The 12,355-nt window shown below is 28.3% G+C and overlaps 1 protein-coding gene across 1 annotated transcript; it reads left to right on the top strand.

Annotated features, from left to right (window-relative positions):
• The first annotated feature begins 9,226 nt into the window (after positions 1–9,226).
• Positions 9,227–12,350, top strand: LOC105194325 (39S ribosomal protein L28, mitochondrial). The gene is made up of 6 exons (XM_011159186.3): positions 9,227–9,377; positions 10,425–10,591; positions 11,244–11,502; positions 11,589–11,732; positions 11,904–12,088; positions 12,165–12,350. The coding sequence occupies exons 1-6, from the start codon at positions 9,354–9,356 to the stop codon at positions 12,214–12,216; spliced, it is 831 nt and encodes a 276-aa protein (XP_011157488.1). The 5' UTR covers positions 9,227–9,353; the 3' UTR covers positions 12,217–12,350.
• The last annotated feature ends 5 nt before the right edge of the window (positions 12,351–12,355 follow it).

Here is a 12,355-nt window from a genome sequence, read left to right as displayed (position 1 = left end):
TGTGGAAAAAAGTAAAATTCTTTTTATTTTGTTATTATTTTCTAAAATCAAAAACATTTTAAAATAAACATTATAAAATTATAAGTTTTCAATATTTCATGCATTAGTAATTTTTAAGACTAAAATTCTTTGATAAAATCTATATAATGAATTAATTAATAAATCTATATAATAAATTTTAATCTATATAATGAATCCATATAATAAATTTTAATGTAAAATTTGTAAGTTATTTTTTATAAATTAGTGTACGCGATATTACCAGAGGCTACAAAAATTGAAGACATAAGTAATACAGTTCTTAAAATAAGAAGACTCATATATTATTTTTGTGCACTAAAAAATGTATGTCTATATTAAAATATACATTTAATTATTACAGATCCTTTTTGGAAAATGTAAATTTCTACGAAAATATTCATTGATGGAAAATTCCACTCCGAGAAGCATTACGGTCGTGGCGGAAAGTAAAAATACATCGAAGAGTAGATGTAAAGAATTCTGAAGAGTATCTACAGTTAGTGAAACATAACTGAAATATGCGAAGATGTCGTTCAAAAGACTCCCACATGCTTGATTTTTTCTATGAATATCTTCTATTTTATATATTTAGCAAGTATGTGTTAATCTTTATCGGTGAATTTCACGAAATAGAATGGACAATTATTAAACATGTAGTAGACTTTTCATATAAAAGATGATAAAATAATGCTTTATTAAATTTTATTAATGTATTACACTTTATGTAATTATTATGTATAATTATATGTAATTATATCCTTATAACTTTATATAATTATATATACAAAAAACTTTTTACCGAGTGTTTTGTAAAAACACAAATAATTGACAAACATAAATAAGCAAATTGGCTAGATCTTAATGATATTTTTTTCTAATTATATTTTTTATGCAACTTTACATAGAATTTCTAATTCTCTCAAATTGAGTGTCGTTATATTCGATTACAAACATAGCTCTTAAATTGAACTAGCACTGTAATATCACAAAATTAAGTTGAAAAACAATTTATTATTATCGATGTCAACAAACATCTTCACAATTTTTTCATATCTTAAAAAAAACTATATAGAATTTGTTATAAAGAATATTACTTTGGCCAGGAAAAAATTCTTAATTGAAATAATTGTCAGAAAATTAAAAGTACTTGATATAGGCTTTAAAATTTAATTCAACAATTGTCAGATATAAATCTCAAATATTTTTTATAATTCACTGTAATCAGGAATTTTTCAACTGGTTCACAATTTCTCAGTTAACGGGTGTTTCCGCGTTCCCGAGCGGGGAACGTCTTCGTCTTGGCCGCGGGATTCCTCATTTCGGCGAGAGTGACCGAGAGTGTGAGCGAGAGTAGTAGTGCGCGAGGGAATCGCGATCTCTCGCCTTTTCGTAACGAAGCACCGTGGTGAGCGCCGTGGTAAGAAACCGCGCGGCAACACACTCATCGTCTAATAATAATATCTTACTCAAATTTCTATTTTTAGGTAGATATACGTGTGCGCGCACGTGCCTTTATGTAAAAGGCCCAAGTATATGGTTACGCACGCCTACGTGCGGGCTGCGCTTACGGTTATGCAGACGACGACGTCTCGAATTATTATTGCATACCGGCGGAATGTAATGTCTGTCGTAGATCTAACAATGTAACAGTTAGATGAATAACAGAACAACTTTGCTAAAAAATCGTATAATACAGTAAACCTGTAATCCTTAGAACTAATAAAATATACTTTTGTTAAATGCCCTGCTGAAATTTTTTCTCACAATTCTTCATATATGTGTTATTTAAGAACTTTAATATAAATTGCAGAACTTTTCAGAATTTTTACATAATTTTAATGTTTTAGAAAATTTTTTTAATTTTTTGTACAAATTGGAACACATTTTAAAAATACTGAGAAAGCCTATATTTTTTCTAAAATCTTTTATTCATATACAAATTAATTTTATACAAATTAATCTTTTTCATATATTATTATAAAATATTCTAAGATTTCTATTTTATAATTTCTTATTCTATAATTTCCAAACAAAATTTATAAAATTTTAAGAAACTTAAGATCTTTTTAAAAAATATCATAAATTTAATATGTAAATTTTTTTTAATATTATAAAATTATAAAAACTTTTATACCAAAGAGCTTATCCCATACTGCATGTAAGATAAGTAAATATGTCATTAATAAATAATTATGTAGACACAATAATATTTATTATAATGTGTTATAATATAGGTCGCGTGTATAAGAGATATCGGATATTGCCACAAAGTTACTACAGGTACTCTTTACGGCTATCTCAACTTACGAATTTTCGGATTTGCAATCGACATGCCATTAACTAAAAATTAACTAGTAAATTATAATGAAGCTAACTGAGCACTCGTTAACTAGTGATTTAAATTAACTATTGTTATAAGGCATTTGTTATAAGGCATTTTTACGTTTGAGCATACTTTTTCATTATACATACTTTTATATTTTTACACTTGAGTATATTATCACACAAATGTATGTACACTTGAGTGTTTTTTTTTTTGTTATTTTAACTTTTATTCAACTGTACAACATATTTTGAGTTACGCAATGTTAAACAATAATGGAATTTTGTTAATATAGTTCTTTAAGCGAAATATTTATATCGAAATATTTCTTCGATAAATTGATTGTCACACTCTAAAGGGAGTGTGTTCAGAAATATTACAGATATCATTTTATCTTGTTTAATATTGAACAAGATTAAAATATTTCTAATGACATTTTTAATGTTTCTGAACGCAGGAATATTAAATTAGGAAAATTTTAAACAATGCAAAATTAAAAATATATAATTTTATAACAAAACAGCACTGTGTGATTAAACTAAACCAATTATTTAAATTTATTTTTCTGCTAGTCATATTACCGCCACTTTTCCTCTTTCACTGATTATTCAGTGCGTCACATTTTTATAAATCACGTCCTAAATAATAAATATTTCATTACTTTAAGTCTAGAATCTGTTAAACAATACTTTGGCAAATGTAATCATTTAAGTTTTAATATAAAGTAGTGATTATTAACCAAGTTATTTAGTAAAATGTAAATGAGTGCCATGTTACTCCCTTCTTTAATAACATAATTTTTTTTTTGTGTAGTTTAGCTTCTAAAATTTTTGTTAAAAATTTTTGAGCTTTTATTCACAAAGCATAAATACTTTTATTATTAAAAGATTTTTGTGTAATATGTAATTAGAAATCTGTACAATTTACAAATAATGTATTACTTTTGGAATATATAAATACGGTAGTGATATTATACGTATACTTGCGCAGAAAAAATTGTGCGTGCGTGCGTGCGTACGTATATATGTAAAAAGAAATATATGCATTATCTCGTGTATCTACTTGTATATTTGTCTCTATGAATCACATTAAAATATTTTTCTTTTCAAAAGTTGTAATTTTAACATTTAAATAATATTGTATAATTAAGAATAAAAAAGTTATTAAAGAGAAAAAGAGAAATTCATGACCTTGATGTTACGGTAAAGATTTATATTGTAAGATTAAATACAAAGAATTTATTTTTGGAATTTTATTTAAAATTAAATCGTGTTCTGAACATAAAACTGGCTACAATTTTAAAAATAAAGAAACAAAAACAAATAAATTTAATTAAAAATTTATTTATGGTATTTATCGTATGTAATTTTTTCACATACGCAGTATACTATAAAACATCTATAAAGCACTGCAAGTACGATCTCATGTTTCTCTATCTTTCAGCGTTTCTGAAACGTTACGTTAAACCGTTTCTGTTATCCCGCTAACTCGAATTTACTTGCCTAGCAGGCGGTGCTCGTTATTCGCTAAGCTTGACAAGTTTACGCGGCGTGGACTATTTGCTCGCAAAAGTAAACTGCAGCATACCCTCTGCGAAGTACGCGTGGACTTTCCGGTGCGGTAACAGCGACGAAGGTAGCCATGGCTTCCGGTATATTCTCAATCTAGCACACCGGGTATCCGGTAATACGTTCGCACGCACGGAAAGGCCGCTTTAGCTTTTTACATAAAAGCCGCGCACACATTTATCGGCCTGAAAATAGAAATTTGAGCAAGATATTATTATTAGACGATGAGTGTTCTTGCGGTTCTCAAATCGGTCCGCCCATTTGTTACCGAAGAACTATCGGAGAACGGTCGTCCATACTTTACATCCTCCTCCATCTATCTTTCTTCTTTAATCTATTAACGTATAAAACATTTTTGATAGAAATATTCATTACGCGTTATTTTCTCTAAAAATGTTTTCTTTTCTTATTATAATTATTTAACGAATCAGAACTTTTGATTTTTTTCTTGATACTTATTATTTTTATATTTATGTGTCTCTATATGTATATGTACAGTTTATTAAATCTGCGTTAACTATATGCATTATAACAATATGCGCATTCAACTAGATAAATTTTATTTATATAAATTATAGTGTGTATTATATGATATATTCTCAAGTAGCAAGCTAATGTCGTTTGTCATTATTTTAATGTCAAAATGACATCTTTAACATTCTGACATCAAAATAATCTAGATTACTAACTATTGAAATATAGTACTTTGCTATATTCAAATTTAAATTTTTAAAAATTTGATTAATAATATATACAATATTTTGCCCAACTTATGATTATAATTTCAATGTCTTACCAAACTTACAATTAGTAAAACAGAAATCTTGAAGCAAAGATGTGAAGTTTATAATAGTTTCTAAATAATCTATCTAAATTTTTTTTAAATTATAAGCACTTTAAATTAATAAACCAAAATATACAAACCAAAATTTGCATGCTAGAGCAGAACATTGCATAATAAAAGTGCTTCATATATTCTCATAATATTAAATTAATTATATGTATAGTGCTGGAATTTTTCGTTAATTTAATTTAAATAAAATGGAAATAATTAAATATTACTATTGTAGAACAAAGACGGGGACCATGAAATAGGCGTGGAATGCTGAAAAATCATGATATCTTGTATAATTCACGTTGAATTCTAAAAGAGATTAAATTAAGAGCAATTAAAATTATTAATTTATTTCAGTCTATTTAGACATTATAAAATGATTATTGCGTTTTTCAAAGTTAAAAGACTTTCAGTTTTACAGATAACAGCGATTTTTGTAAATATATACTTTTTACGTTTAAAGACCATATTAAAAATTTTAATTGTTTTACTTTAGTCAAATATGAAGATCTTGAATGTGGCTTTCAAATAACACAATTGTATTTAACGTGTGCCATAACGTGTGTATGAATTCAGCATATAAATTTATATCATGTAATGAGAGGGATTGCGAGATCGTCGTGAGTCGTTTGTATAACGAACATAAGACTTTACATCACAGTCGATGTTGCATAATGCTTACTAGCAGCAAAGAAATTATTTTAAAAAGGAGTTATTTGAAATTTTTATATTTCTTTCAAATAAAATATATTTTATAAAATTTACATAAAATCTAGTTTTATAGTACTTATTAGTATGTAAGATCTATACAGAATTATTGTATTATAATAATTTGTAATTTTTTATAATTAAAAATGCCTTTTATTAGTTGTTAATATTCCACGAGCCCCTTGCTATCTTACAAATGCATTTTTTTCGCTCTTTACTAAATTGTAAATTACGCTCGTTTTAGAGTAGACTAGATAAAATTTCTATCTAGAATGATTGTCAAAATTTTATGGCTAACAAACTGATATTGATAAGAATTGTGTTGCGTCAATGTTTACTAAGTTATTTAAAAAAAAAAAAAAAAAAATAGTATTCCATTATAACTCCCCTTTTCCGCTTATAAAATTGATATAAAATTGAAAATATATCACATGTTCCAAATAGTCCATTCAAATTTTGTGTTTTTTAACATATGATACATATGTTAGAAAGTATAATGTTATGTGTAAGATGTTAATACAAACACTTGTATAATAACTTCAAAATACAATTAGGAAACAAATTATAGAAACATATTTTTCAGTAAAATTAACATTTATAATGTATTGATACAACTTGATTTATTTATCTTAAAATTCATGAATTATCAAAACATTATTTTTGTTTTTTTATCCATAAATTGTGTTATTTTAATACTAAGAAATGTTGAATATTAATACAAAATAACACAATCATATTATGTTAAATTAACATTTGAGTACGTCAAAAATTTTAAGAAGGATCACTTTCAACATAAATATAAAATATTTTCTATTGTGTGTAGACACCGACGAGAGACTAATAGTAGATATAAATAACAGTCGTGTAAAAATATTATAAAATGATAAATATAAAATATAATTAGTTATAGAAACTTTTATTAAAAAGATGCATGGTCAATTTCTTTCATGCATTTCAATCTTTTAAATTTTGAATTTATTTTTTAAAAATTATTTTCATGTATGTTCATATATTTTAGGCCGGTATTCACAGTCGATTCTTAAATTTCAAGACCGTTTTAAGTAATGTCTTAATAAGATGCTAATACGTTCCTCGGTTTGGTCGACGGCTTCTTAAGATGATACTTAAAATGGTTATAATATAAAAATCGACTAATATGAATACCGATTTTAAAAATTATTTTTATATTTGCTCGATGGCTACATTAAAAAAAATAGCTTTACAACAATGTAAGATATTCTTTAATACAATTGATTTAACACGATTTGCGAGTGACACGTGGTCGTGAGCGACGCGAAGACTAATAAGGCTGATGGCAGACAGCGAGATGTAAGTGCTTATGTCTAACGATAGTCTGATAATATTTAGTTATAACCCATTAAAATAATATTTTAATATTACTCATCTTGTCTGTTCGCGCATTTAATAAATGAAACATTCAATATAACACATCTTACATCCTTACGGCTTTTCTCTGCCTTACCCAACGTCACGTTACGTTACGTCACTTCTCTTACGTCTCGTTCTCTGCCATCAGCCTAAGAGGAATAGTGCTTTGGCCACGCAAACAAATTAGCGTTCTTTGTCTAACGTATTCATTAACATATCATCTGTTCTTATTCTTCGATTTTAATGCCATCTATTACGGCACCCAAGAACTATTTACTGCTCTGTTTTACTTTTTCCACTGATATCACACGCAAGAAAATACATACGAAGTAAACACGAAATTTTCAGTCTCACAAATCTTTTATATTATATAAAGTACCGAGGCTTATTTTGAAAAACACAGTATTGTTTTTTAATTTTATCTCTATGGACGTTACTTGTTTTATATGTGCAACGTGTAAAAATTTTATATAAAGAAGATGTTTCCCATGAGTCAATGCCAGAAGCCGCCCAGTGAGAAATGATAACGGAATTGATATCAAACCGATATCGAATCGACATCAAAATGACGATTTCGACATTGATTCGACGTCATTTTGATATCGATTTGATGTCGATTTGATATCGATTCCATTATCATTTCTCACTGGGCGACAATAAAACTGTAATTTTCCAATTTTTTTGTTTTTTCTAAAATTTGTACGTTTGTTATACATTATTATTTATACTTTAATTGTGAAAAAGGATTTTTAAATCTGTAAATGCAATTTAAAAAATTAAGATTTGGAAAATTAATAGCGATTTCGGCTGGGGCACACTGGTTGCACATTTCAGGTGTCGGCCGGTGCAACTTTTGTGTTTGGCTAGTTAAATAATTCAGTCCCTCAATGGTGCCGCGTGTTTGTCTGGGCTCAATACACCTCATAAGTGCATATTGGGTGTACACAAAGTGGACACAAAGTGTACACAAAGTGGAAAAAATAGTCGGAGCCAGTTTGTGTGCCACCGGTAAGGTGGCACACCAATGCGCCCCAGCTGAAATCGCTATAATAATATTTGTCGGTAAAAAAGGTACACCCAAGGACTTTGATTCTGTCCATGGGGAAATTTTCTAAACTGAAAAGTCGCTATCTTTCTACATACTTACAGTTCATAATTAACGTAACAACCAATAAACTCTAGTTGTTTCATTAATCATGAACTGCGAGTATATAGAAAGTGGTGACTTCTCAGTTTGGAAAATTTCCCCATGAACAGAATCAAAATCCTTGGGTGTATTTCAAAGACTGTACACAAACCGTTTGTTTTCTGTTCCTGAACTCCCTGAATTAGTGTGCACTTAAAATGAAATAGATATATATTTGAAAGTTAGTGAAAGCAAGAAGAAACGTTCCAGTGCAGTCTAGTGCAGGAATAGAAAACAAGCCTATGTACAGTGCGGTGCAATAATTTAAAGAGCCTAGTAGATGGATAACTTATCGACACTACAGTGTAACATACAATAGGGGAAAGTAGGGTTATTGTACGCACTGGGTAATTGTACGCTTCGTGGTTTGGCACCTTCCCGATGAATAGAAATTATATCACGACGATATTTGTAGGCTGAAGGCATTTTTTAAATATATAACCATACGTTATATCATTTAAAAACGTAGTTAATTGAAAAAATAAGAAAAAGTAAAATCATGATTTTTCTTGCGATTTTGGCGTTCAGAAAATAAGGCAATAAGTCCGTATTTTTACTTTAGTCATTTAATTTTGTTATACCTAACAAAAGTACGTTTTTTCCTGCGTTCTTTGAGCTATTGTTTATTAAATTTAATTAAATAGTCATCCAGTAATTGTTTATTTATCAAATCAAGTCCGCCGTCGACAATTTTACGCATCCATCTTGAAAGGCGTGAGACCACGTGAGATCAACTATAGTGCCACTAGTACAGTGTAGTGCAGTGTAGTGTAGTTAAAAGAATGGGCTATAACCTCATTTTTCCTCCGCGTCCATTTATCCAACCGCACGTACAATTACCCAAGGCCCGAGAAATTTTTTCGTTTAACCACTTGCTTCTTTTTGCTGAATATAGCATTACCAAATAAAAAATTGTTCAATATGACAATACATAATGATAAAAAAATGTTTAAAGTTTCTATTTCTGTACTCGTATCGATTTCAACTTTAAAAATCACTTCACTGCGATAAATTTCCCTTAGGTGCGTGCAATTTACCTTTTCCCTTAGGTGCGTGCAATTTACACTTTCCCCTACATATGCTAGACTGCGGCGTCGGTAAGTCAGCCATTTACTAGGCTCTTCAAATTATTGCACCGCACTGTACATACCTTTATATGAGTGATTCCTTATTTACCGACTGCAAGTTAAACTTTTGGAATGTAAAATAAACTTAAACGTGACGACTGCAAAATATGATGTAATGGTGGCAGCATTGTTCCTCTCAGAATTTTTGTTGTAATTATTCATAATCTTTACTTAACTGATCGAAAATTGTATAACAATGTCGCTTAAACAAGGTGTACAGGTAATCAAACATTCTGTCATGCATTTCCAATATCTATAATATTAATACTATTAATACGACTTCTCTATCTAAACCTAACCTTTAACTCTAACGTTTATAGCTGATATACATATTACTATCATGGAGAGTTTCAAGATTTATTAAGAAAAAACATATATTACTGTCATATAGCATTCTCTAAATTAGCAGTATATATTAATTAATTATTAGGTTTATTGCTACAGAAAGTGGATACTTCACTGATGTGAAGAAGTGTTAAGTTTATTGTACATTGTTTTGATCCTATTTTTATATTTATTATATTTATTATGTATGAATATCTAAAATAACATTTCAAATTTTTCTTGAATTTTTAGTTAGGAAATATGATTGTTATTGATAATTGTAATTTTTATAAGGTCATTTTACATTAACATAAACTTAATCATGAATGATTGTAAATTATTGTAATATATAGTTATATGTTCTGATAACGTTAATAAATTATCTTTAGAATTGATCTCACCACTATAGTCTGATTGGCCACTTAAATTTAAGACTAGTCAATAGCAAAACTTAAAATTGGTTGTTATTTTGTTTTCTTTGTCCATTTTTTGCAAATTATAATTTGTTTATATTATAAAATATAATATTTTAATAATTAAGTAATTTTTAAATTAAAATAATAAAGTTAAGTTAGGTGTGATCAGCTTGAAGTTTTGTAGTTGATAACTTATAAATTTAAGTGACTGATTAAGTTAATTGGAGTTAGTAAGACCTTAATCTCAGTTTTTCTTATTTGCAACTAAAAAAAAATAAGAAAAAGTAATGGAAATTAAAGCTAATCTGCGTTGATAAAAATAGATATGCTGTGTTTTACAATTATTTATAACTATGTTCACTCATGTAAAGAATTACTTCTAATGTTTTGTTCATAGTATCTGTAATATCTTAAAAATTATATTCATAAACAAACGTTTAGTGTGAATTGAAACTTAAATAAATCAAAATTATGTTGGATAATTAGGAATAATTTTCATTAATAAAGCACAAATAAAATTGTTGCAGCGATTATATTATATGAAAAAAATATCTCGATGGACTGCAGGAACTGGCGCTGAATTGCCAGAAGAATACAGAAAGTTCTGGAGAGAATGGAAGTTGCAAACACCAGCTGCAGTTCATTATATTAAACAGGAAGGAACTTATGCGAGAAATGAAGAAACTGAAGAAGTGTAATATACATATATATATATAATCAATTTCTTTATAAAATAATATAATTCTTACAATTAAATATGTAAATATATTACAAAATAATTTTATTTGCCACATGCACATAAATCTCACTTAGGGACTGTTTTCCAACAAGATGCATAGATGACATGGTAACACTGTATCCAACACAAAGTGTTTTAATTGTGACACAGTGTTACATTGCTTGATACTGTGAAAAACTAAATACAAGTGTGTATAATATGTTACTGTCATCAACTTTCCAATATATGTTATGTTTAACATGCAGTAATTATGTTCATTTATAATATGAACATAATCTAAATATAGAGGAAGATTAGCAAGAAACAGTCGCGCTAAGTGAACGCGTAGCAAGAGACCGCATCTCTTTACACGAGTCTGCAACTTCCTAGTACACGAGATCATCAAATCTCAGTAACGACTCAGTAATCGATCAAGTTCTGAGTAATGTCAAATGATAGCTTGTGTAAAATTGTTAATTGTTCAGTCATTAGTGTATTAGAAATTAAGGTTTTAGCTCTAATTGTATTCTAACATAAACCTTACACAGTAAAATACAACGTAACATCAATCATGTCCTAGCTGGAAAGCCAATATCAATTATATTTGGGACAATTTATTTGCTTACAGATATCCAGTACAAAATGTACCAATACCACTAACGTATCCTAAAGAATTAGACAATGGTATATGGGGAGGAGAAGCCATTGTTCAAGGCTTTAAGAAAAAAGGTATATTTAAAAGAAGAGTCCCACATTTTTGGATACCTACTCTGAAGAAGTCTGTTGTTTATAGTGAAGTTCTTGACACATATATGAGAGTCATTGTTACTGAGAGAGCACTCAGATTAATTCATGAAAATTATGGATTTGATCACTATTTATTGAAGGTGCATTAACCTTTAAACTAGTAGTACAGTAATGAAAAAAGTAGTGAAATGTGTTTCTAGAGTTACTTACAGACCATCATTTACAGACGCCAGCCTGTGATCTGAGATCTCTACTTGCTTTGAGGCTGAAACGTCAGATACTTATTGCACTAGCAGATAAAACTTTGTATCCTAATGATCCAAAAAAGCATACAGAGGTGTATGCTAAGTATGAACAGTATCTTTCAGCTGTAAGAAATTTATATGTGTAGTGTGCGTGCGTGCGCGCGCGTGTGAATATATTTGATAACAATTACATCAAAATTAAAGAAAATATTTGTCTTATTGATAGAACAATTCATATTGCATCGAAGACATGTTATATTCATATTGCATAATTATTATTGCAATATTATTTTCAGTATACGAGAGAAGAAATAGAATGGTATGGTTTGACGTTTAAAGAAGCCTGTATGAAATGGATTAATTTACACAAGACAGAACCACAACCTTTGAAAATCAAATATAGATCAGAATTAATTGCCAAACTTAAAGAGAATAAAATAAAAGAAGCTGAAAACGTGGATATTGTATCACCAGAAGAAACGTATGTAACTTTACACTATTTATTACATTTGTCTCATGTCACAATTCTAAAATTGATAAGTGAAATTTTTTTACAGTTCTTGGATAAACAAATTAAATCCTTTCTCCAAAAATACAAAGACCGAATAGGTAAATTTTCTTTGTCATAAAAAAATGTTTTACACTATATTAATTTCTTAGATATTATAATCTTTGTTTAAGATAATTGTTTAAGACAATTATAAATATTAATATAATCAAAAATAAAGGAAAATTTATTAGAATTACC

The sequence above is a fragment of the Solenopsis invicta genome, chromosome 1 (genome assembly GCF_016802725.1).
Source record: "Solenopsis invicta isolate M01_SB chromosome 1, UNIL_Sinv_3.0, whole genome shotgun sequence".
Classification (NCBI taxonomy): domain Eukaryota; kingdom Metazoa; phylum Arthropoda; class Insecta; order Hymenoptera; family Formicidae; genus Solenopsis; species Solenopsis invicta.
This window is presented reverse-complemented; position numbering and strand designations above follow the sequence as displayed.

Coding starts and splice junctions, on each gene's coding strand:
- LOC105194325 (XM_011159186.3), top strand. CDS start 9,354: ATGTCGCTTAAACAAGGTGTACAG. Junction 11,733..11,903: donor ATGAACAGTATCTTTCAGCT/GTAAGAAATTTA, acceptor TATTATTTTCAG/TATACGAGAGAAGAAATAGA. Junction 12,089..12,164: donor ATTGTATCACCAGAAGAAAC/GTATGTAACTTT, acceptor ATTTTTTTACAG/TTCTTGGATAAACAAATTAA.